This window comes from Vipera berus, assembly GCF_964194415.1.
Source record: "Vipera berus genome assembly, chromosome: 1".
In the NCBI taxonomy this organism is placed as follows: Eukaryota; Metazoa; Chordata; class Lepidosauria; order Squamata; family Viperidae; genus Vipera; species Vipera berus.
Genome location: NC_138202.1, coordinates 357,891,427 through 357,916,867, shown reverse-complemented (window position 1 = coordinate 357,916,867; position 25,441 = coordinate 357,891,427). Strand labels below are relative to the sequence as shown.

General features: G+C 46.5%; 1 protein-coding gene across 1 annotated transcript in view; it reads left to right on the top strand.

Annotated features, from left to right (window-relative positions):
* RPH3AL (rabphilin 3A like (without C2 domains)) overlaps positions 1–20,161 on the top strand; it is a gene marked incomplete at its 3' end in the record, with an annotated part of 45,417 nt that extends 25,256 nt beyond the window's left edge. Inside the window, exons 5-7 of the mRNA XM_081314371.1 lie at positions 5,630–5,716; positions 11,448–11,643; positions 20,007–20,161. Of these exons, the coding sequence (XP_081170497.1) occupies positions 5,630–5,716; positions 11,448–11,643; positions 20,007–20,161 (438 nt within the window). The remainder of the gene's footprint in view (positions 1–5,629; positions 5,717–11,447; positions 11,644–20,006) is intronic.
* Between the last annotated feature and the right edge of the window lie 5,280 nt (positions 20,162–25,441).

Sequence of the window (25,441 nt, the reverse complement as noted above, 5' to 3'; positions counted from 1 at the left end):
CAGATGTTCCCTGAGGTACTCCGGCCCCATGCCATGGAGGGCTTTGAACGCCATTACTAGCACCTTGAATCTCACCCGGAAGACAACTGGCAACCAATGCAGCTCACGGAGCAGAGGTGTCACGTGGGAGTATCGGGAAACTCCCAACACAACTCTCGCGGCTGCATTCTGTACCAGCTGGAGCCTCCGGGTGGTCCTCAAGGGAAGCCCCATGTAGAGGGCGTTGCAGTAGTCTAGACGAGAGGTCACGAGCGCGTGAGTGACCGTGCATAAATCATCCCGGCTTAGATAGGGCCGCAACTGGCGCACCAGGCGAACCTGGGCGAAAGCCCCCCTAGTCACGGCCACCATGTGATCTTCCAAGGTAAGCCGCGAATCTAGGAGGACTCCCAAGTTGCGAGCCCTATCTACGGGGGGTAATAATTCACCCCCCATAGAAAGAGATGGAATATCCGAATAGACCCGGGATGAAGGTATGCAAAGCCACTCGGTCTTGTCGGGGTTGAGTTGAAGTCTGTTCCTCCCCATCCAGACCCGAACCGCCTCCAGGCAACGGGACATCACGTTGAGGGCATCACTGGGGTGGTTTGGGGTAGAAAGAAAAAGCTGGGTATCATCAGCGTACTGATGATACCCAACTCCAAAGCCACGAATGATCTCACCCAGCGGTTTCATATAGATGTTGAACAGGAGAGGCGAGAGGACCGACCCCTGAGGAACTCCACAAACGAGAGACCTCGCGGTCGACCTCTGCCCTCCTGTCAACACCGACTGCGAGCGTCCCTGGAGATAGGAGGAGAACCACTGTAAAACCGTGCCTCCCACTCCCAATCCCCTGAGACGCCGCAGCAGGATACCATGGTCGATGGTATCGAAAGCCGCTGAGAGGTCCAATAGGACTAGAACAGAGGAATGACCCCTGTCCCGAGCCCTCCAGAGATCATTCACCAGCGCGACCAATGCCGTCTCCGTGCTGTGCCCGGGCCTGAAACCCGATTGGTACGGGTCTAGATAATCCGCTTCATCCAGGACCAAAGGGAGCTGGTGCGCCACCACACTCTCAACAACCTTCGCAAGAAAGCGAAGGTTGGAGACCGGACGAAAGTTGTTCAATACAGCTGGGTCCAAGGCAGGCTTCTTGAGGAGGGGCCTCACCACCGCCTCTTTCAAGACGGCAGGGAAGCTACCCTCACTCAAAGAAGCTGATATAACTGCCTGGAACCAGCTGCGTGTCCTCTCCCGGGCTGCATAAGTCAGCCAGGAAGGGCACGGGTCCAATAAACATGTGGTGGAGCTCAGTCTCCCCATAATCCTGTCCACTTCCTCCGGAGTCACAGAATCAAACTCCTCCCAAGTGATATCGACAAGACCACCCGCGTCCTGATCGCCAGACTCTGCCCAGTCGGAGTCCAGACCGGTCCGAATCCGAGTGATTTTGTCCGACAGATAATTGTTAAACTCCTCGGCACGACCCTGCAAGGGTTCCTCCCTCGCCTCCTGATTAAGGAGGGAGCGAGTCACCCTAAACAGAGCGGCCGGGCGATTATCTGCGGACGCGATAAGGGTAGCGAAGTGATTAGACCTCGCCACCCTTATCGCAGCGAGATAAGACCTAATATGGGTTCTTAGTCGCAATCGGTCGGATTCGGATCGGCTGGACCTCCAACCGCTCTCTAGGCCCCGTCTCCGGCGCTTCATCTCCCGGAGCTCCGCGGAGAACCATGGAGCTCGACGGGATCTGCATCGGGTCAGGGGCCGCAAGGGTACAACTCGGTCAAGAGCCTCAGTGGCTGCCCTTTCCCAAGCTTCCACTAAGGCATCTGCCGAGCTGTGAGTGGGGGAGGCAGGTGGGGACCCCAGCGCTGCCTGGAATCTCGCGGGGTCCATTAAGCGTCTGGGGCGGTACCATCTAACTGGTTCCACACACCCACGGCGGGGGGTGGCAAAACGGAAGACCAGCCGCAGGAGATGATGATCGGTCCATGACAGGGGCATAATAATTGGGGAGCCCCCACCAAGATCATCTAACCACCGCCCAGATAAGAAAACTAGGTCAAGGGTGTGGCCTCCCTCATGAGTCGGTCCTGAAATTACTTGCGTCAGGTCCATGGCCGTCATGGAAGCCATGAACTCCCGAGCCAACTCAGATGATCCTCCCAGAGATGGTAGATTGAAGTCCCCCAAAACTATAAGTTTCGGGAACTCAACCACCAACCCAGAGAGGACATCGAGAAGCTCAGGCAGGGCTGCTGCTGCGTGACTAGGTGAAAGGTACACCAGCAGCAAGCCCAACTGCGCACCAGGGCCGCATCTCAAGAAGAGAGACTCACAACCGACTATCTGCGGAACGGTGGCCTCCCGCGGAGCTAAGGTCTCCCTCATAACAACAGCCACTCCCCCACCCCTACCCTGAGCCCGAGGCCGGTGTAGCACCCGGAAACCTGGTGGGCAGAGATCAGCCAGAGGAATACCGCCCTCTGGGCCCAACCAAGTCTCCGTGATGCAAGCCAGGTCCGCCTGCTCACCCTCGACCAAGTCACGGACGAGAGGAGCTTTATTAACGACAGACCTGGCATTCAGGTACACCAGCCGGAGCTCAGGAGGCTGCACATCCTCACTCCCGGGACCTCGGGGTAGAACAAGAGGGTCGGAACGCCTCTCTTGCAAGTAGCGGAGAGGCCTTCCCTGGAGTCGATACGGCCCTCTGTTCCTGCACCTGCTGCCATTCCCTAACGTCGTGGGAATGGGCATTCCCACGACTTGCCCTGGAGCCCCGGGGGCGACCGACCTCCGCTCCTCCCCTCCGCGATCAATCCCGGCCCTGACCTGAACAATGGTTGCTGGACTGCCCCCCATATCCGAACAACCAAAAGAAGTTCCCACCCCCCTCCCTAACCTCCTAAAAAATTTAACCAAAAAACTAACCAGGGGCCTCCTATTTGGCTTATATCGGAGGCCCCTACCCATGCCCAGCCATCTCTCAGGGTCCCAACACTCGGGCCCTTCATCAAGAGGAGGTGTAACAAGTAAGGCGGGTCGCTCCCAGGATGGGGGGGCCCCCCTGAGAGCGAATAAAGTCGTGCTCGAATAAGTCAGACGCATGATCTTAACAAGTCCGACAAAAAAAAACAGCAAGGCAGACCAGATCAAACTCAACATGGGAGGATCTCAAAATAAATAAATCGAAGGCAAGTGTCCAGGGAGCCAGCCCAGCTCCACTGCCACTGGAGCTGGGAAATCCCGGGATAGATCGAATCCCGCCCTCTCACGGCGGTCAAAGCCGGGGGGCAACCTGATACATACAAACCGGGGGAGCAATACCCCCCAGAGCTCTCACCTCTGGGAGGCAGCAGATGTAAAAACCTAACCACTCTCCCACAGTGGTTACAACCCGGGCCTTCTATTATAGGGGAGGGGGGAGAAGGGGAGGGAGTTAGAGCAAAGAATCTATGAAATACATCAGGATTAATAAGCCGGCATGGTCACAAAATGGTAGGAGAGATTCTGGTTACATAAGTCACTTCCATGTTGCAAAAAAAGACTGGATGATAGTCAGTCAAGAAGGGAAACCACAACATGGTCCAATGATTTTCTGGCGGCGCAGAGATAAAGTTTTGCCTCACAGATGTCCGAGGCAACAGCGTCCGCGTTCCACCACCAGGCCAGGTCACCATATCAGAGAGGCCCACTCCCTTCACCGTCAGCCATCTCGGAAACCAGCTAAACGACGTCTCCACCACTCCAGCATTTTCGCGCCCCCGCCGCTCCAAGCCGCGATTCATAGTCAATCTAACAACACGCAGCTCCCCAAGCAGCGGGAAGGCGTTCCGGGGCATCACCGAGCTGTAAACAATTAATCCGGGCGTCACAGATCTCAGGAACACCACCAGGCTCCGTGGAAGGGGTCTCGGGACCTCCGATGCACAAACGGTCAGCCGGTCGGAGCCACACTGAGCGGAGCTTCAGCAAAAAAAAAATCAAGGTCTTTCCAGGCGCCTCAGCAGCCTCCGCAGTCTCCCTCGGGGCTCCGCCCAGCTCCTCCGCCTCCAACAGCCCCCATCGGAGTTCGCCGGGTCCCTGCTGCACCGATAAACAGCTGATCGGCGCCACGCAACACGGGGCTCTGTTCAGCTCCTCCACGTCCACCAAGCCGTCCAGAAACTCCCGAAACTCCCCCGGGCTCCTCCAGGCTCCTCCGGGCTCAGCTGGCAATCCTCAGAAAGTCTTCAGAGAGTCCTCGGAGCCCTCGGAGCCCTCGGTGAGTCCAGGCTCCCAGAGCCAGGCAAACCATGTAGGCGTTCTTAAGGCAGGCGTTCTTAAGGCAGGCACCAAAGCTCAGCTCCCTCGTCCTCGTCCTCCTCCTCCTCACCCGAAACCTTCACAGGACCCAAATATCACTGTGAAGCTCCCCAGGGTCGCCACATTGCTAAAATTGCCGAAGCTCAGCAACGGAGCTCAGCCCTGCACGTCCGCCATCTTGGGCATGCTCAGAAGTTCAGCGGTCCTCCACTTACGACCATCATTGAGCCTGGTTGTTAAGTGGGTCATCACGTATCTGTCCCAGATTTTATGCCAGGGTGTTTTGTTTTTTTTTGCAGTGGATTTTAAGCGAATGCTGTGGTTGCAAAGCAACCCCTTGTCGAATCCCTTGTCCATAATGGGCGTTCATTGCCAGAAACAGAAAGTAAATATCGATTTGGGCAAAAATGTTGTAAATCATATTTATGTGACGCAGGATGCTAACCAACAACCGTACGTATGGACCAATTGCTCACCGCTCCAAGTACAATCATGTGATGGGGTGGTATTGGAATTTCAAATCCAGGTTGTAAATAAACGTTATAACTAACTAACTAACTTTATTTACTTATTTACTTATTTACTTATTATTTATTTATTTATTTATTTATTTATTTATTTATTTATTTATTTATTTATTTATTTATTTATTTCCCTCCCTCCCTCCCTCATTTCTTCCTTCCTTTCTCGACCTATTTTCCTTCTTTCCACCTTTTTCTTTCTTTCTTTCATCTTTCTGTCTGTCTGTCTCTTTTTTCTTTCTTTCTCGACCTATTTTCCTTCCTTCTCTCTTTCTTTCTTTCTTTCTCTTTCCTTCCTTCCTTCCTTCCTTCCTCTACCTATTTTCCTTCTTTCCAACTTTCTCTTTCTCTCTTTCTGGCTTTCTTTTTTCTTTCTTTCTCAACCTATTTACCTTCCTTCCTTCCTTCCCTCTTTCCTTCCTTCCTTCCTTCCATCCATCTTCCTTCCTTCCTTCCTTCCTTCCTTCCATCTTTCGTTCTGTCTTTCTTTCTTTCTTTCTTTCTTTCTTTCTTTCTTTCTTTCTTTCTTTCTTTCTTTCTTTTTTCTTTCCTTTCTTTTCCTTCCTTCCTTCCTTCCTTCCTTCCTTCCTTCCTTCCTTCCTTCCTTCCTTCCTTCCTTCCTTCCTTCCTTCCTTCCTTCCTTTCTCAGGGAGTTGAAGTCCACAAGTCATAAAAGGGCCAAGTTGGAAGACCCTTGATTTAGAGACTGTTGCTTTTCTCCCCCATGTCCCAGCCCACCCACCCACCCAAACTTACCCACTGGTGTCACCAGCTTTGGGATTGATTAATTTTTCTCTCTGTCTCCCCAGAAAGTTTGCACAAAGTGCGGCATAGAAACGCCGGGTCCCCACAAACGGACCGTATGGTTCTGTAAGATCTGCAGCGAGCAGAGAGAGGTGAGTTCTTTTTTTTATTATTATTAAAGAGTTTTACAAAAACAAAATTTTACAATATATCCCCAAATCCCTCCCACCCCAAACCCCCCCCCACTTCCCCCCCCCACTTCCCAGAGCTAAATACAGGATTATAGTTACAGTAATCATATTTTAAATAAAAATTATGCATAATATACAATTAACCAAATTTATAATGCGCTTTAACTCTCTTTTAACACAACTACGAACAACGTACCAATAACAATATCCCACTAAAATCTACTCATAAGCTAAATGGTACTTTTTGGTCCCATATTTGTTTTGAATATAATTTATCCATCTCCTCCAAACTGAAATATATCTTTCCTGTGAATGATCCTTCAGATAAGCAGAAATCTTAGACATTTCTGCAAGATTCGAAACTTTAAACACCCATTCTTCTACAGTGGGCAAACTATCCTTCTTCCAATATTGTCCCACCAGTAACCGTGCTGCCGTTATCATGTTCAACATCAAGTTAGTTTCTTTAACATCACAATCTACAACAATGCCCAATAAAAACAATTGCGGGGAAAACTTTATCTTTCTCTTAAAAATCTTTTGAATGTTCCACCAAATTTTAATCCAAAAAGCTTTTATATTTCTACAAGTCCACCACATGTGAAAATAGGTAGCTTCTAAACTACCACACCTCCAACATTTAGACTGTAAATTAGGATACATGTTGGACAACTTCTTGGGATCCAGATGCCATCTATAGAACATTTTATAAAAATTTTCTCTTAGATTTTGAGCCTGGGTAAATTTAACATTTCTGACCCAAATTATCTCCCAGGTGTCCAGCGAAATTGGTTCCTGAATATTTTGTGCCCACTTTATCATGCAGTCTTTAACCAGTTCCGTTTCCGAATCCAATTCAATTAAAGCATTATATATCCTCTTTATATGTGCACAATTTGAATCTCTAATTTGCTTTACTAAATTTTGATCTGTAGTTATGATGCCAACCTTTTGATCTGACTTCCACCTAGCTTTCAATTGGTTATATTGAAACCAAGAGTAACTTATGTTTTCTTGTCTTAACTCCTCTACTGGTTTAAGTTGCCAATCATTCCCTTGCAATCTGAGTAGTTCCTTATAAGAAACCATATCCATACTCACTCCCATAGATACGCCCTCTATCGTGTGTCCAGGAATTCCCCAAATCGGTATTTTATAATTTAACTTATAATAATACTTTTTCCAGACACGCAATAAAGCACTTCTAAGAATATGGGATTTAAAAGCCCTGTCCACCTTCTTATCATAAAGCAAGTATGCATGCCATCCATATACCAAATCCCATCCCTCAAGATGAAGTATTCTCTTGTTAGTTAGATTAAGCCAATCACTAACCCAGGTCAAGGCAACCGCATCATAATACAATTTCAAATTCGGTGCTTTGAGTCCCCCTCTTTCCCTGGCATCTTGTAAAATCTTGAATTTAACTCTTGGTTTTTTCCCCGCCCAGATAAATTCGTTAATACCCTTCTGCCATTGATCAAGGTTGGCATCCTTTTTCAATATAGGTATCATCTGAAACAGAAAGAGAAACTTTGGTAGAACATTCATTTTAACAACTGCAATTCTTCCCAGTAACGATAATTGTAATTTTTTCCAATTATTTAAGTCCCTTTGTACCTTCAACCATAGTGTTTCATAATTATTCTTATACAATTTTACATTTGAGGCTGCAATATATACTCCTAGATATTTAACCTTCTTCACTATTTCAAAACCTGTTAATTTAGATAACATATCCCTTTCACTCATAGATAAATTCTTGGATAGTATCTTAGTCTTATTACTATTCACCTTGAACCCAGAAACCTTACCATACTGAGTTATAATTTCCATCAAGTCTATAACCGACTGTAACGGTTGGGATACTGTCACAACCAAGTCATCAGCAAAAGCTCTCAATCTATAATCATTCTGTTTTATTTTAATTCCCTTTATCAAAGAGGACTCTCGAATTTTAATTAGTAAAATCTCTAATGTTAAAACAAACAATAATGGTGATAGGGGGCAACCCTGTCTTGTACCTTTTTCAATTTTAAAAGTCTCTGTTAATCCCCCATTAACTATAATTTGTGCAGTTTGTTGTTGATATATAGCTTTAATAGCATGTAGAAAACCTTCTCCAAAATTCATCTCCTCAACAACTCTTAATAAAAATTGCCAATTCAATTGGTCAAAGGCTTTCTCTGCATCCAAAAATATCAATGCTGCGGAGACTTGGTTGTTCTTATCCAAATATTCAAGCAAGTTAACAATTTGTCTTACATTATATTTCATATACCTCCCAGATATAAATCCCGATTGATCACTATGAATCATTTGTTTCAAAACTTGCATTAATCTATTAGCCAGTACTTTAGCAAAAATCTTATAATCTGTATTTAAAAGCGATATAGGTCTATAATTTTTAGGTTGAGTAAGATCTTGATCCTCCTTTGGGATCAACGATACAAAAGCTGTCCTCCATGATGGAGGAACTGCGCCTCCAGTCTGAATTTCATTAAACAAAATCTTTAAGGGTTCAATCATTTCAGGCAACAACTTTTTATAATAAATTGCTGTTAATCCATCTGTTCCCGGAGCTTTGCCCAATTTCAACTGTTTAATAGCTAAAGAAATTTCTTCTGATGTAATTGGGCAATTCATCTCAAGTTGTTGTTCTTGTGAAAGTCTTGGAAAATGAGCTCCCTGTAAATACTTGTCTACATCTAAAGCTTGTATATTCTCTTTAGAATATAATTTCGAGTAAAAATCTAGAAAACTCCTCTTAATCAAATTTTGTTGGTAGACTTCATTTATATTCTATTTTGTCTATAGTACGTAATTTCTGTTTCTTCCTTAATTGATAAGCCAACCATCTACCAGGCTTGTTGGCGTTACAAAAAGTATTGTGTTTGGCATAACGCAAATTAGTTGCTACTTGATCAGCCAATAGCATATTAAATTGTTCTTTCAATAAGTGTATTGAGATCTTTAAATTATTATCCAATGGATTCAAAATAAACTTTTTCTCCTTAGTTTTAATCTCTTCCTCAATATCTAAACAATTCCACAATTGTGGCTGCGGTGGTTGATATCTGCACTTGCTGTTTGTCGGGGAAGAATATTGGGGTCAATTTCTTAACCTTGGCCCTTTTAACATGGGCGACTTCAGCTCCCAGAATTTCCTTGCCAACATAACTGGCTGGGGAATTCTGGGAGCTGAAATCCACCCATCTTAAAACATGCTGGCTGGGGAATTCTGGGAAGTGAAGTCCACCCATTTTAAAGCCTGCTGGCTGGGGAATTCTGGGAGTGGAAGTCCACCCATCTTAAAGCATGCTGGTTGGGGAATTCTGGGACTTGAAGTCCATAAGTTTTAAAGTTGCCAAGTTTGGAGGCCTCTGCTTTAGATGACAACAAATGAAACAAATGTGTGATATACACTGATCTGGAATCCTTTGAGGATTGGATAATGTACGTACGTATGTATGTATGTATGTATGTATGTATGTATGTATGTATGTATGTATGTTATTTGTTCCCTACCATGATATCAACTACACGTTCATTTCTCCTTGCTCTTTTCTTGTTCAATTTTAAAGGATAAATATCTTGAGGCAGGAATTCAGTCTGTTCTAATCTGGTGAGCAACAACTCACATTTATTTTATTTTTTCCAGGAAATAAATTTCTCAAAGGGGAAAATGACTTATCTGGCACAGTTTCCATAGGTCTAAAGCATTTTGTGATGTGTGCGTCTGTGTGTGCGCACGCGCATGTGTTTGTGTTTAAAGTGTGCTCTCCGAGTGTCTCGTTGAGTTTTTGATTAGCTTTTGCTGGAGGGCAGAAATTAAATTGAGTTTCAGGTTTTCGCTGTTCTTTCTGTGAAAATTGCTCTTCCTTTTGTACGAAGCTGTATAGATTAAATATGTTTTAATAAGTTCCCTTTGTCCCCAATCTCTATATTAAAAACTGTATTGGAAAGAAAGCTGCGTTCTCGGAAAATGTGGCCGCGGTAAGTTTGGCAACCGGCTTTCGTGTCACCTTATCAACCGCGAGGTTTTGACCCTCTTACTGAAATTATTTTTCTCTCGGCTTGAGTTTTAAGCTGATTGTCCAAAAAATTTCTACTTGGCTTTCGGTAGAATGCATTTACAGCTAGACCCTGACTTATGACCAAAATTGACCCCAAAGGTTCTGTGGCTAAGCGAGAGAGTTGCTAAGTAAGCTTTGCCCCATTTAATGAGCTGGCAGGAATAGCCAATACTCCAGAAGACAGGCTTAAGATACAGGAGGATCTGGACAGACTCGAACACTGGGCGCTATCTAACCAAATGAAATTCAGTGGTGAAAAAACTAAGGTTCTGCATTTAGGCAAGAAAAACCAAATGTACAGGTATAGTATAGGTCAGGGGTAGGAAACCTCGGCTCTTTTATGACTTATGGACTTCAACTCCCAGAAATTCTGGAAGTTGAAGTCCATGAGTCATAAAGGAGCCGAGGTTGCCTACCCTTGGTATAGGTGGTACTTTGCTCAATAGTAGCAACCGTGAGAGGGATCTCGGAGTCCTAGTGGACAATCCCTTAAATACGAGCCAGCCGCGTGCTGCAGCTGCCAAAAAAAAGCCAACACAGTGCTAGGCTGCATTAACAGAGGGAGAGAATCAAGATCAAACTTCCTGACAGTTAGAACAATTAACCAGTGGAACAACCTGCCTCCAGAGGTGGTGAATGCTCCAACACTGGAAGTTTTTAAGAAGAGACTGGACAGCCATTTGCCTGAAATGGTATAAGGTTTCCTGCCTGAGCAGGGGGTTGGACTAGATGATCTCCAAGGTCCCTTCCAACATCATCATCATCATCCATCATCATCATCATCATCATCATCATCATCATCATCATCATCATCATTATTATTATTAATTATTATTATTATTATTATATTATCACGTGAAGCGTTGATACCACTTTACAAGGCCTTGGTAAGGCCGCACTTGGAATACGGCATCCAGTTTTGGTCACTGCGATGTAAAAAAGATGTCGAGACTCTAGAAAGAGTGCAGAGAAGAGCAACAATGATGATTAGAGGTCTGGAGGCTAAAACATATAGGGAACGGTTGCTGGAATTGGGTATGTCTAGTTTAACGAAGAGAAGGACTAGGGGGGACATGATAGCAGTCTTCCAGTATCTCAGGGGCTGCCCCAAAGAAGAGGGAGTCAAGCTATTCTCCAAAGCACCTGAAGGCAGGACAAGAAGCAACGGATGGAAACTAATGAAGGAGAGAAGCAACCTGGAACTAAGGAGAAACTGACAGAAACTGACAGAACAATTAACCAGTGGAACTACCTGCCTCCAGAAGCGATGAATGCTCCAACACTGGAGGTTTTTAAGAGGAGACTGGACAGCCATTTGTCTGAAATGGGATAGGGTTTCCTGCCTGAGCAGGGGGTTGGACTAGATGACCTCCAAGGTCCCTTCCAACTCTGTTATTCTTATTCTATTCTTATTCTATTCTATTCTAATTTTCTATTCTATTCTAATTTTCTATTCTATTCTATTGTATTCATAAAAGAAACAAAAAGAGTACTCAATAACTAAATTAAAAATAAAAGACACAAATGAGGGCTCAATAAAATCAGAAATAAATAAACACAAATCAGCATTCAAAACCCTAAAAGTCCTTTTTTCTTTCTTTCTTAAATCTCTTCAGGTCTGGAAGCGATCTGGGGCCTGGTTCTACAAAGGTCTCCCCAAATGCATCCTGCCTTTAAAAGGGGGGAGCAGCAGCAGCAGCAACAGAGCCAAGGAAATCCACCTTCGGCCCCCTCCTGCTCGCCTGGGACCCCCATCGCTGGAACTCCGGGGCAGTGGGATGGATCACACCTACACCTGGGCCAGGAGCAAAGGTCAGCCTCTCCCCTCCCCCCCATGGGAGGCACCAAGAGGGATCTTGGGAATGATTAAAAGAGGCTCAATCTCAGCAGTGTTAATGTGGGTGAACTTCAACTCCCAGAATTCTCCAGCCAGCATCCTGGCTGGGGAATTCTGGGAGTTGAAGTCCACCTAGCTTAAAGCATGCTGGCTGGGGAATTCTGGGAGTGGAAGTCCACCCCTCTTAAAGCATCCTGGCTGGGGAATTCTGGGAGTTGAAGTCCACCCAGCTTAAAGCATGCTGGCTGGGGAATTCTGGGAGTTGAAGTCCACCCAGCTTAAAGCATCCTGGCTGGGGAATTCTGGGAGTTGATGTCCACCCCTCTTAAAGCATCCTGGCTGGGGAATTCTGGGAGTTGAAGTCTACCCCTCTTAAAGCATCCTGGCCGGGGAATTCTGAGAGTGGAAGTCCACCCCGCTTAAAGCATGCTGGCTGGGGAATTCTGGGAGTTGAAGTCCACAAATCTTAAAGCATCCTGGCTGGGGAATTCTGGGAGTTGAAGTCTACCCCTCTTAAAGCATCCTGGCCGGGGAATTCTGAGAGTGGAAGTCCACCCCGCTTAAAGCATGCTGGCTGGGGAATTCTGGGAGTTGAAGTCCACAAATCTTAAAGCAGGCTGGCTGGGGAATTCTGGGAGTTGAAGTCCACCCCTCTTAAAGCATCCTGGCCGGGGAATTCTGAGAGTGGAAGTCCACCCCACTTAAAGCATGCTGGCTGGGGAATTCTGGGAGTTGAAGTCCACAAATCTTAAAGCAGGCTGGCTGGGGAATTCTGGGAGTTGAAGTCCACCCCTCTTAAAGCATCCTGGCCGGGGAATTCTGAGAGTGGAAGTCCACCCCGCTTAAAGCATGCTGGCTGGGGAATTCTGGGAGTTGAAGTCCACAAATCTTAAAGCAGGCTGGCTGGGGAATTCTGGGAGTTGAAGTCCACCCCTCTTAAAGCATCCTGGCCGGGGAATTCTGAGAGTGGAAGTCCACCCCGCTTAAAGCATGCTGGCTGGGGAATTCTGGGAGTTGAAGTCCACAAATCTTAAAGCAGGCTGGCTGGGGAATTCTGGGAGTTGAAGTCCACCCCTCTTAAAGCATCCTGGCCGGGGAATTCTGAGAGTGGAAGTCCACCCCGCTTAAAGCATGCTGGCTGGGGAATTCTGGGAGTTGAAGTCCACGAATCTTAAAGCAGGCTGGCTGGGGAATTCTGGGAGTTGAAGTCCACAAATCTTAAAGCAGGCTGGCTGGGGAATTCTGGGAGTTGAAGTCCACCCCTCTTAAAGCATCCTGGCCGTGGAATTCTGAGAGTGGAAGTCCACCCCGCTTAAAGCAGGCTGGCTGGGGAATTCTGGGAGTGGAAGTCCACCCATCTTAAAGCAGGGTAGGTGGATAGTGACAAGAGGTACAGGTAGTTCTCGAATTACAGCCACAATTGAATTCAAAATTTCTGTTGCTAAGCAAGATAGTTGCTAAGTGACTTTTGCCCCATTTTATGACCTTTCTCGCCACAGTCGAGGGCTCTCTGTAACCGGCAGAAGATCATCAAAGAGAGATCTAACCTAAAAATAAGGAGAAATCTGCGGAACAATCTGCCTCCAGAAGTCGTGGATGCTCCAACACTGGAAGTTTTTAAGAAGAGACTGGACAACTGTTTGTCTGAAATGGGATAGGGCCATGGTGGCGAACCTATGACACGCGTGCCACGGGTGGCACACAGAGCCCTCTCTGTGGGCACGCGCGCCCTCGCCCCAGTCCTAGGCCTTCAGCTGGGTTTTATACAACCTTTTCACCTTAGGCCTCTGCCGGCATGTGCAAAAAAAAAAAAAGGTTCAATCAATCAATCAGTGTCAACTTCTCACAGGAAAAAAAGATCTCGCAAAGTTGGAATTGATTGATTGAACTTTTTAGTCCCACCCAGTGTGCCGTTACCACCGCAGCCACGCCCACCCAATGGGCCACGCCCACCCAATGGGCCACGGCTGCCCGGCACCCAACAATACATAAGTGGGTTGCAGTTTGGGCACTCGGTCTCTAAAAGGTTCGCCATCACTGATATAGGGTTTCCTTCCCGAGCAGAGGGTTGGACTAGATGACCTCCAAGGTCCCTTCCAACCCTGTTATTCTCTTTTCAAAGTAATTCCCTGTTTTATACATTCCGGGCCAGAGGTCCCTTTTATGGGGCAGTCTGGCCTCCAAATTTAGCTCAAAATTAGACGATAGAGAGGCGGTTAGAATTGGGGGGGGGGCTTAATTCCTGTTTCTCCCCCCCCCTCCATAATCTTATCTCCCCATCCAACAGCTGCCTGCTACAGCAGATTTCCTCCCCACAGGCTGCTTAAATAGCAGAAGGGGGTGCAAGCCTTTTATTTTTATTCTCTCCCCCCCCACTGTAAAGTGGGAACAATTTCCCAGTTCAAATAGCCACCCTGGGTCTTTTGTCAGCTAAATTGAGGCTTGTACCTTTGCTTGTCTCCCTTCAATTGAGTTTGCAAGAAACAGCAGAAATGCCAGATGGGGGGGTTGGGGGTGGGAACGGAGAGCCTTTGTAATGAGGTTTGGTGCTAATATACCCTTGTAGACTTTTTTTGGTGGTGGTGGGGTCCTGTTTTTTTCTTTCTTTTTTTTTTTTTTAAAAAAGAACATCAAAATTGATTTTAACAGCCAGCATATGGGCGTTTGAGTCACTCTCAGCTTGTGACAGCTGCAAAGTCCTGGATCTGTTTGGCGGTTTTTTGTTTTTTAAAAAAGAAGGATCTTACAAAGTTTCCAAAATAAAGGGAAAAAAGTTAAAATGCAAATTTAAGGGGGATAGAAATGATAAGTGGGGTTCAATAGCCACAGTGCTGATGGTCCTCAACGTGCCACCGCGACGAAACCCAGAATTTACAATGCTAAGCGAGACCGTTGTTAAGAGACCCATTTTGCGACCTTCCTTGTTAGCGTTGTTAAGTGAATCGCTGCAGCTGTTAAGTTAGGAACACGGTTGTGAAGTGAATCTGGCTTCCCCCCCCCAGGGATTTTGCTGGTCAAAAGGGGAATCACATGATCCGGGATGCTGCAACCGTCATAAAGATGAGTTCAGTTGCCAAGTGTCTTGAATTTTGAACCCGTGTCTGTGGGGATGCTGCAACAGTGATAGGTGTGAAAAATGGTTATAAATGTTACCAGTGTACGATAACTTCGAACAGTCACTAAACAGATAAAAAATTTCTTCCAAATTATAATTCAGTGTAAGTTTCAGTCTGTTTGTCCACCTGTTTACCCAGTGGTCAAGCATAATATCCCAAGTATTCCTCCAGTTAACCACAGTTCGTTTAGTGACCGCTCAAAGTTGCAGTGGCATTGAAAAAAAGCGAATTATAACCATTTTTTTTACTCTTTAACGGCCGTTGCAGCCTCCCGGATCATGTGATCCCCTTTTGACAGGCAAAATCCCTGAGGGATCACAGTCACATGATCAAACTTCAGACGCTGGGCAACTGATTCGTATTTATGACGGTCACAGCATCCCGGGGGGGGTCATGTGACCCCCCTTTTGCAACCTTCAGACAAGCAAAGTCAAAGGGGTAAACCCAGATTCATTTAAAAGCCGTGTTGCTAACTGAACAATTGCAGTGATTCGCTTAACGAGGGCGGCAAGAAAGTTTGTAAAATTGAACAAATGCTGGCTTAACCAGTATCTCGCTTAGCGACCGAAATGTCGGATTCGATTGTGGTCGTAAATCAAGGACTTACCTGCCTATCCAAAACCTCCTGCCCGTTTAACCATACCATCTGGAATATATTCATCTTCCTGACTCATTGTCAATACCAATTTACAGCCCTTAGCAATAAGATGTTCGTCGCTGGCACAAAAGTCTCCCGTCCTTTCATCTGTCAAAACAGAATTCTTTTTTATCCATTTTAAATCTCTAAACGGTTGAGCTTACGTCAAGCATTGACAAGTAAAATCTCCCTTCTTCAGATGTTCTCTCTTCCAACGGATGTTAATCGCTCGGCATAAGTCAGCCAAGTGGTTTTAATTGCCCTTTCTCCTCTGAAGAAAGCTTTCTGGGGCATTGCTGTCATGTTTTTCCCAGATTCTCCAAAAAGCGATGCTTAAAATTTATATTGAATTTGTCTTTAGCGTACCCTAAGCAGCTGGGCCATCCAAATTTCAAGTCACGTCCCTCTAGTCCAGGGGTGGGCAACCTTGGCCCTTTTGTGATTCGTGGACTTCAACTCCCAGAATTCCTGAGCCAGCCATGCTGAGGAGAAAGAGAGAGGTTTCCATACTGAGCCATGCTGGCTCAGGAATTCTGGGAGTTGAAGTCCACGAGTCATAAAAGGGCCAAGGTTGCCTACCCCTGGCCTAGGCCGCTTTATGACTTGTGGACTTCAACTCCCAGAATTCCTGAGCCAGCCACGCTGAGGGGAAAGGGAGAGGTTTCCATGCTGAGCCATGCTGGCTCAGGAATTCTGGGAGTTGAAGTCCACGAGTCATAAAAGGGCCAAGGTTGCCTACCCCTGGCCTAGGCCGCTTTATGACTTGTGGACTTCAACTCCCAGAATTCCTGAGCCAGCCACGCTGAGGGGAAAGCCATGCTGGCTCAGGAATTCTGGGAGTTGAAGTCCACGAGTCATAAAAGGGCCAAGGTTGCCTACCCCTGCTCTAGTTCTAGTACAGGCAATCCTTGACTTACAAATTCCTTTAGTGACCGCTCAAAGTTACAACGGCACTGAAAAAAAGTGACTTATGACCTTTTTTCACACTTACGACCGTCGCAGCACACCCCATGGTCAGGTGATCAGCATTCGGACGCTGGGCAACTGACTCGTATTTATGACGCTTTCATGCTCCTGGAGTCATATGATCCCCTTTTTGCGACCTTCTGACAAGCAGAGTCAATGCAGGAAGCCAGATTCACTTAACCATGTTACAGTGATTCACTTAACAACTGTGGCAAGGTAGGCCCTTAAATGGAGCAAAACTCACTTAACAACTGTCTTACTTAGCAATAGAAATTTTGGGCTCAATTGTGGTTGTAAGCTGAGGACAGCCTAGCCCTATAGAATTTTATTTTGTAAAGTTATCGGTTTCCGAACAACGAAATACAATTTTAAATTAGGTCATATTAACCTTCCTCTTGCAAGTATTTCTGTTTAATTCCTGGGGCTTTTTTTTGTCCCGTTTTACAACATTTCTTGCCACAGTTGTTCAGTGATTCACTGCAGTTGTTAAGTGAGTAGCACGGTTGTTAAGTGAATCCGGCTTCCCCACTGACTTTGTTTGGTACAAGGTCGCAAAAGGGGATCACGTGATCCCCCAGGGACACTGCGACCGTCATAAATACAAGCCAGTTGCCAAGCATCTGGATTTTGATCATGTGATCACAGGGATGCTTCAACGGTTGCAAGTGTGAAAAACGATCATAAGTCCTTTTTTTCATTGCCGTTGTAACTTTGAGCTGTCACTAAATGAACTGTTGTAAGTTGAGTTCTGCCTGTAAAAGCAACAGACTTGTTGAGATGTTCATTTTTAGAACTGAGATTCTGTCTAATAATGACAATTGCAATTTGTCCCACCTCATTAAATCCGTTTTGATTTCGTTTCATGTTTTCACATAATTATTCCGAAACACCATACAGTTCTTGGAAGTGAATGTAATTTAATTCCTAAATATCTTAATTTTAAAACCAATCTTTGCAATCAACAGTTCTCGATCTTGTAAACATATATTTTTCCGCATCTTAGGCTTCTGTTTATTCATCTTAAAGCTGGCAATTTAATAATAATAATAATAATAATAATAATAATAATAATAATAATAATAATAATAATAATAATAAAAAAGTTGGAAGGGACCTTGAAGGTCATCTAGTCCAGGGCTTTTCAACCAGTGGCACGGGTACATTGGCACCTGGCAGGTGGTACGCGACCATCCTAGAAAAGTGGTAGCGGGGGAGGGGAATGAGTTGAACCGGTGGCAGCACCGCAGAAGCTTGAGCGAGAGACGGCTGGAGCTGCAGGGGTGTCGGAGCTCAGCAGAAGCACCAGGATCAGCACCAGGATCCAGCTGGAGCTCAGCACTGATCCTGGCACTTCTGCTGAGCCCAGAGGAAGCGCCGATCAGCTGGAATTTTGCAGCATCTCCAGGGTCTTGTGATTTACATTCAGATGCTTGGCAACTGATTCATACTTATGACGGTCACAGTGTCCCAGGGTCATGTGAAGTGACCAAAACCTGCTGCAACCATCCAGCAGAGGGGGGGGAGAGAGAAATAAAAACCAAACTCCCCCCACCCCACCCCCCGCTGCCAATCCTCAGTAGAAATGCTCACAAGAATGACAACCTCGGACAGGAGGAAGAGCGCCGCCGGGGTCTTGGGGGGCACTTTTTCAGTGCCATTGTAAGTTCGAGCAGTCACTAAGCGAACTGTTGTAAGTCGAGGACTACCTGTACTTCATCACCTTTTTCCTCTTTTTTTTTTTGGTCATCAAGTTTTTCATACCTTGCTAGGCGACTGGTGGTACTTGGATGCTGCCATATCCTAAAAGTGGTTCTTGTTGTTGTTAGTTGCGAAGTCGTGTCCGACCCATCGCAACCCTATGGACAACGTTCCTCCAGGCCTTCCTGTCCTCTACCATCTTCTGGAGTCCATTTAAGCTCACGCCTCCTGCTTCAGTGACTCCATCCAGCCACCTCGTTCTCTGTCGTCCCCTTCTTCTCTTGCCCTCAACCTTTCCCGGCATTAGGCTCTTCTCCAGTGAGTCCTTCCTTCTCATTAGGTGGCCAAAGGATTTGAGTTTCCACTTCAGGATCTGGCCTTCTAAAGAGCAGTCAGGGTTGATCTCCTCTAGGACCGACCGGTTTGATCGCCTTGCAGTCCAAGGGACTCGCAGGAGTCTTCTCCAGCACCATAGTTCAAAGGCCTCAATTCTTTTGCGCTCAGCCTTTCTTATGGTCCAACTTTCACTGGCCATACATTGCAACTGGGAAGACCAAAGTGGTACAATGGGTGAAAAGGTTGAAAAGCCCTGCTGTAGTCCATCCTCCTGCTCAGGCAGGAAACCCTATACCATTTCGGACAAATGGCTGTCCAGTCTCTTCCTAAAAACTTCCAGTGTTGGAGCATTCACTTCTTCTGGAGGCAGGTTGTTCCACTGGTTAATTTGCTAAAATGCTTCCGTTTTTTTTGTTAAATTTCCTGCAATATTCTGAAGGTCCTGTAGAGGTGGTCCTCAATTTTCAGCCATTTGCTTAGTGACCGTTTGAAGTCACAACAGCACCTGAAAAAATAACTTTTAGGCCCATTTTTCACAGCACAACATCCCTGTGGTTACATGATCAAAATTCAGAGGCTCGGCAACTGGCATGTGCTTATGACGGTTGCAGTGTCCCAGGGGTCACGTGATCCCCTTTTGCGACCTTCTGACAAGCAAAATCAATGGGGGAAGCCAGATTTCACTCAACAACCATGTTACTAACTTAACACATGTGGGGATTCACTTAGCAACTGTGGCCAGAAAGGTTGTAAAATGGGGCGAAACTCATGTAACAACTGTCTTGCAGAACAACAGACATTTTGGGCTCAGTTTTGGCTGTAAGTTGAGGACTACCTGTATTACTAACTACTAGGCCTGTTGTCAGCAAAAGGCCACAACTTAAAACTCTTTTTTTGGCAGCGGGGGGGGGGGTGTTGGGTAATTACATCAGCAAAAGGTATAGGTAGTCCTTGCATTATAAGCAGAATTGGGACCTACTGTTCGGTCCCAGCCAAGGAGAAACCCCTCTTCCAAGAAACAGGCAGGAACCGCAAGAAAAAACAACCCCTTTTATTCTCACAGACCTGAGTCAATGTCCAAGGCAAACAAACACGGTCCACAGAAACTCTATCCTCAACACGAACGACTGCCTTCGGCAACCAGCACCTCCCACACCTTCCCTTTTAGCATTCAGCCAAGGCGTGGCTTCCTAATGCCTTCTCCTTTGCCTTTGGAGCCGCCCCATTGCATTCCTCTCTCCTACTCGCTTCTCTTCCTGGTGCTTTCATGCATCCTGGATTTCTCCCAGCTGTGCTTCATCAACGTCCAACTCAGGCTCCCAGCACAGCTGTGTCTCAGCCTGAGCGGGAGTAGAGGGGCCAGGCTCTTCGTCTGACTGTAAGTCTTGGAGCTCCTCAGAGCCTTCCTCTGACTCTAATGTCACTCCAGGCCCCTCCTCGTCCGATTCCTCAGACTCAGCTGCCAGATCCACTGGCTGGCAAGGAATTGCAACACCTAAAATGTTGTCATTAAGTGGTGTGGTTGTTAAGTGAGACAAAGGAAGGACAGCATTAACCTCCCACCATTTTGCTTGTTTTCCCGCAGTTGTCTCCAGCGACAGCGACAGTGACTCTGAGATCAGTTCCTCCAGTTTTGACAATCGGTCCTTGTCCGTGACATCAAAGAGTTTCCAGATCAGGAAACAGCCAGCAGACTCTGGTGAGCAAACTCGCTGGTCGAAAATGTGCAAATTTGTGTAGTTGTGATCTCACACGTCTTGCGGTTACTGAATTAACCCATTGGCTGCATCCCAAATTTCTGTTTCTATTTGCATTGACAGTGGGAAGGATTTTGGTTCGTTCATTCATTCATTCATTCATTCATTCATTCATTCATCAATCATACGTGGTGGTGCAGTTGTTAGAATGCAGTATTGCAGGGTAACTCTGCCCACTGCCTGGTGTTCGATCCTGACCGGTTCAAGATTGACTCAGGCTTCCATCCTTCTGAGGTCAGTAAAGTGAGGACCCAGATTGTTGGGGGGGAGCGGTGGCAACAGGCTGACTTTGTAAACTGCTTAGAGAGGGCTGTAAAGCGCTGTGAAGTGGTATATAAGTCTAAGGGCTACTGCTATTTGCTGTGCTCAATAAATGGTCAATAAATGAATGGTTGTAGGTCAAGGGGTACTTTTAGACAAGAATCAAGTCAACTACCGGTCAGCACCAAATTGGCACTAGATAAGAGTCAACAGAAAGTGAAGAAGAACTAAAGAGCCTCTTGTTGCGGGTGAAGAAGGAGAGTGCAAAACGTGGGTTAAAACTTAACATTAAGAAAACCAAGATCATGGCATCCGGCCCTCTCAATTCCTGGCAAATAGATGGGGAAGAAATGGAAGTAGTGACAGATTTTATTTTCCTGGGCTCCAAGATCACTGCAGATGGGGACTGTAGCCAAGAAATTAAAAGACGCTTGCTCCTCGGGAGGAAAGCCATGGCAAATCTAGACAGCACACTAAAAAGCAGAGACATCACCCTGTCAACAAAAGTGCGTATAATCAAGGCTGTGGTCTTCCCAGTTGCAATGTATGGCAGTGAAAGTTGGACCATAAGAAAGGCTGAGCGCCAAAGAATTGAAGCCTTTGAACTCTGGTGCTGGAGAACACTCCTGCGAGTCCCTTGGACTGCAAGGCAATCAAACCGGTCGGTCCTAGAGGAGATCAACCCTGACTGCTCTTTAAAAGGCCAGATCCTGAAGCTGAAACTCAAATCCTTTGGCCACCTAATGAGAAGGAAGGACTCACTGGAGAAGAGCCTAATGCTGGGAAAGGTGGAGGGCAAGAGAAGAAGGGGACGACAGAGAAGGAGGTGGCTGGATGGAGTCACTGAAGCAGTAGGCGTGAGCTTAAATGGACTCCAGAAGATGGTAGAGGACAGGAAGGCCTGGAGGAACATTGTCCATGGTGTCGCGATGGGTCGGACACGACTTCGCAGCTAACAACAACAACAAGAGTCAACAGAATTGAAGAGGGGTTGAATTTAAATCATTTGTGGGAACATAACGACTCCAGGCTGATTACTCTCTTGACTCTGCCCACAGGCTCTGCCTGGCCTTCTACATGAAGTGATAGTTCTAGTATTGTGCCTTTGGGAGCCCTAGTGGTTAGAATGCAGCATTGCAGGCTAACTCTGCCCACAGCCAGGAGTTCGATCCTGACCAGTTCAAGGTTGACTCATCCTTCCATCCTTCCGAAATCGGAAAAACAAGGACCCAGATTGTTGGGAGCAAATAGGCTGACTCTGTAAAACTGCTTAAAGTGCTGTGAAGCGGTATATAAGTCTGAGGGCTATTGCTATTGCTGTTCAAATGGTCAATAAATGAATGGTTGTACGTCAAAGACTTCTTTTAGACGAGAATCAAGTCAACTAACGGTCGGCACCAAATTGGTGCTACATAAGAATCAACTGAATCGAAGAGGGGTTGAACCATTTGTGGGAACATAACGATTCTAGGCTGATTCCTCTCTTGACTCCGCCCCCAGGCTCTGCCTGTCCTTCTATATGAATAGAATAGAATAATAATTTTATATAGTTTCATTCCATACAGCATTAATCTTTTGAACTCTCAAGCTTCCTCCTTCCATTTTATATTCAAGATGGACAGTATTTAATATTTATTTGTTATGTATATGTAGGGGTGTGGGTCTATACATATGTTGTATATAGTATGTTTAGGTGTGTGTCATGTATGTGTTTCACTTTGAGAGCGGGCAACTAAATTTCAGTTTTGATGTGTGCCGTTGTGTCCACAGTAAAAAAAATGACACTAAATGTTGTCTTATCTTAATCTTCTCTTCTCTTCTCCTCTCCTCTCCTCTCCTCTCCTCCTCTCCTCTCCTCTTATTGTCACTTTGAGTGTATACTAATCAGCATGCATTAAAATGAAATTTCGTTGCATATATGAAGTGATAGTTCCAGTATTGTGCCTTTGGGAGCCCTGGTGGTTAGAATGGGGCACTGCAGGCCAACTCTGCCCACAGCCAGGAGTTCGATCCTGACCTGTTCCAAGGTTGACTCAGCCTTTCGTCGGTAAATGAGGACCCAGATTGTTGGGGGGAGGGGAGAAACAGGCTGACTCTGTAAACCGCTTAGAGAGGGCTGAAAAGCCCTGCAAAGCGGCATATAAGTCTTAAGTGCGATCGGCTAGTGCTCTTCAATTTATATTTTATATTTTTATTCACCTGGATTTTGCCCTGCGGGCTTCCTCTCCAGGCTGATTTTCATGCTCAATATCACGTTCAGTGGGTTGTTTTTTTCCCCTGTTTCCTCCAGTTTCCAGTGGCGAGGCTGCTCAGTCGCCAAGCGGGAGCCTCGGTCGGCCTTTGGGCAGTACCAAATCAGAAAGCCAGAGCAGTCTGGGCAGCGAGCTCTGCAGTGCCCCGGAGGGCTACCAAAGTGATCATGAAGACAGCGATGCTGTCCGAAGAGCTCCCGGTGAGTGGGGTAGAATTTGCAAAGGGAATTACGTTTTTTTTTCCCCTCCTCCTGGCTAAGGGTGGGAGAAAAAAAAACCACAACACCCTAGATTTGGTTGGGAGAAAAGTGAGTGATTACAGCTTTTGTTCCTTTCCAAAATGGCCCGTGCGCTGATTGGATTCCTGTTTACCTCTTCTTAAAAAGGGAAAAGACGCATCTTGAAATGCCGCTGGCGATGATCGGTCTCCGAGGCTGCCGCCTTGATCCTTACTCTCCTTCCGCGTCGAACTCGAGGTGGACGTTGCATCCGGGATTCGGAGGAAGAACATGGACTGCTGACAATATGGCGACAACCTTACCCCTCCCCCCCTCGGTCACCACGCTGCCTTCGTGGCTACCAGCCAATCGGCCTCTTTGACAGCCAGGAGCTGCCAGGAGAAAAAAAAAAGCAGCCTTAAAAGTTCTCGCAATTGGATTTTCCAGCCCAGGGCAGGTGCCGTGTCGAAACAACTCGGATTTGGACCCCCAGACGCTGAGATTTTTCCTTAGGTTCCCCGAAAACTATTTTTCTTTGAAAATGGCAGAGAGGGGCACCAGGACAGAGGAGAGAGACTTTGAATTCTGGCCCTCGCGTAATATTGTTTCGCATCTGCACACCCCACAAAACACCATCGTGGTTTTCGTCCTGGGCAACAAGGTGGATATTATTACATTGTGGTTTACAATGGAGGGGAGGGCAGGTTGAAGATGGGCCCACAAATCTCACCTGTGGATGAGGATGAAAAAAGGCAGCTGTTTCTCACTGGGAGACTGGTGGGACCTAGAACATCTGGCAGGAAGAGAGACAAGGGGAGGGGGGTGTCTGTTGGGGGCTGGAATTGGCGCAGTCTGGATTTCCGAAACATTTCAGCAGCTGGATTAGATTTGATTTCTATAAATTTGGTGCCAGGGTTCCGAACAGATAGATGTTGGTCAAAGAAGGTGAAAATTGGAGCTGCCTTTAAGATGGGTGGACTTCAACTCCCAGAATTCCACCAGCCAGCCATGTTGAAGTCCACCCCTCTAAAAAAGGCCCAGGCTAAGAGACACTGTTCTAATTATTATGCATTCCTGAGAATTTACCTCTTCACCGTTGTTGCAACAGGGATTTCTTTAAACTTTTTTTTTGCATAACTTACGTTGTTTCTCGTCGGTTTCATATAAAGTATTTTTATTATATTGGAGCTCTCCTGATGGTTCTTATTTTAATGGCTGAGATTGGCTGTCATTGCTCCGCTTCTGAAGACACACACACACACACACACACACACACACACCCTGCCTTAGATGGAAAAAATATGTCTATATCTTTTTACTTGCCAAGGCTACTTGCAGATCAGAAAAGTCAAGATGGCAACCCCCGGCAACTAAAGTCTTGAGTCTTCTGTTGCTTGTGTTATTATAGTGTGTGTTCAAAAGGGGTGGGGCTTTAATTGCAAATTGTGGTGCCATCTTGACTTTGGGGAAGCCTCCTCCCCTACCACGCTCCCCATTATCTGCCTCAAGTGTTGTTTTTTTTCGGGCAAGCCGCATACATTTACAAGAGTTGCAGCATCCCGTGATCACGTGGTCATGTGATCACCCTTTGCGACCTTCTGAACTACCTTCCAACAAGCAAAGTCAGTGGGGGAAGCCAGATTCACTTGATGACTGTGTGATTCCCTTAACGACTGCTTTGCTCAACAATGGGGACATTCTGGTGATATATTAATCACTGTCCATTTTGAACACATACTGTCTGCAGGGGTCTCCAACCCCCAGTCCGCGGACCAGTACCGGTCCGCGGCATGCCAGCAACCGGTCCGCACAAACAAGCAAAGCCCCATCCGCAGGATGCAGGCAGCTCACAAAACCACACCCCTTCCGGTCCGTGGAAAAACCTCTCTCCACGGAGCCGGTCCCTGGTGCCCAAAAGGTTGGGGACCTCTGCTGTAGCAGAAAGAGGAAACTTGAGCATTCACAAGGCTGATGCTCTTATGGAACAGAATTGTGGCTAAATCCAGATGTTCTCCGGATAACCACGGAGCCCACTCGTCCCAGAAGGTAACAAGGAAAACAGGTCGTGAAGAGGATTGGGCAGCGTCCCAGACAATCTTGGGGACCCTGCTGGACCATTGTTATCTGCCACATCCTGGATAGAAGGAAGTAAATTACCAAGGATCATTTCTGCCGTCCTCACCACTCTCCACACCGCCATCCTGTCTGAAGCAGGGATGCTTCCAAACCAGACCGTGATGCTGTATGACAGGATGATCTTGATCGTCCCTCTGTAGAAAGTGGTCAGGACAGGGGAAGGAAGATGTGCTTTTCTCACGCGACGCAGAAAATGCAGGCGCTGCTGTGCCCGCTTCACCAGCGAGCAAGCTAGCCTAGATCCAACCTAGAACTAAGAAACTTCCAAACGGGGAGAGCAATTAACCAGTATGACAGCTTGCCTTTAGAAGTTGTAGGTGCTTCCAGCACTGGAGGGTTTCAAGAAAAGGCTGGGCAGCCACCCCGTCTGAAATGGTATAGGGGATCTCCTGCTAG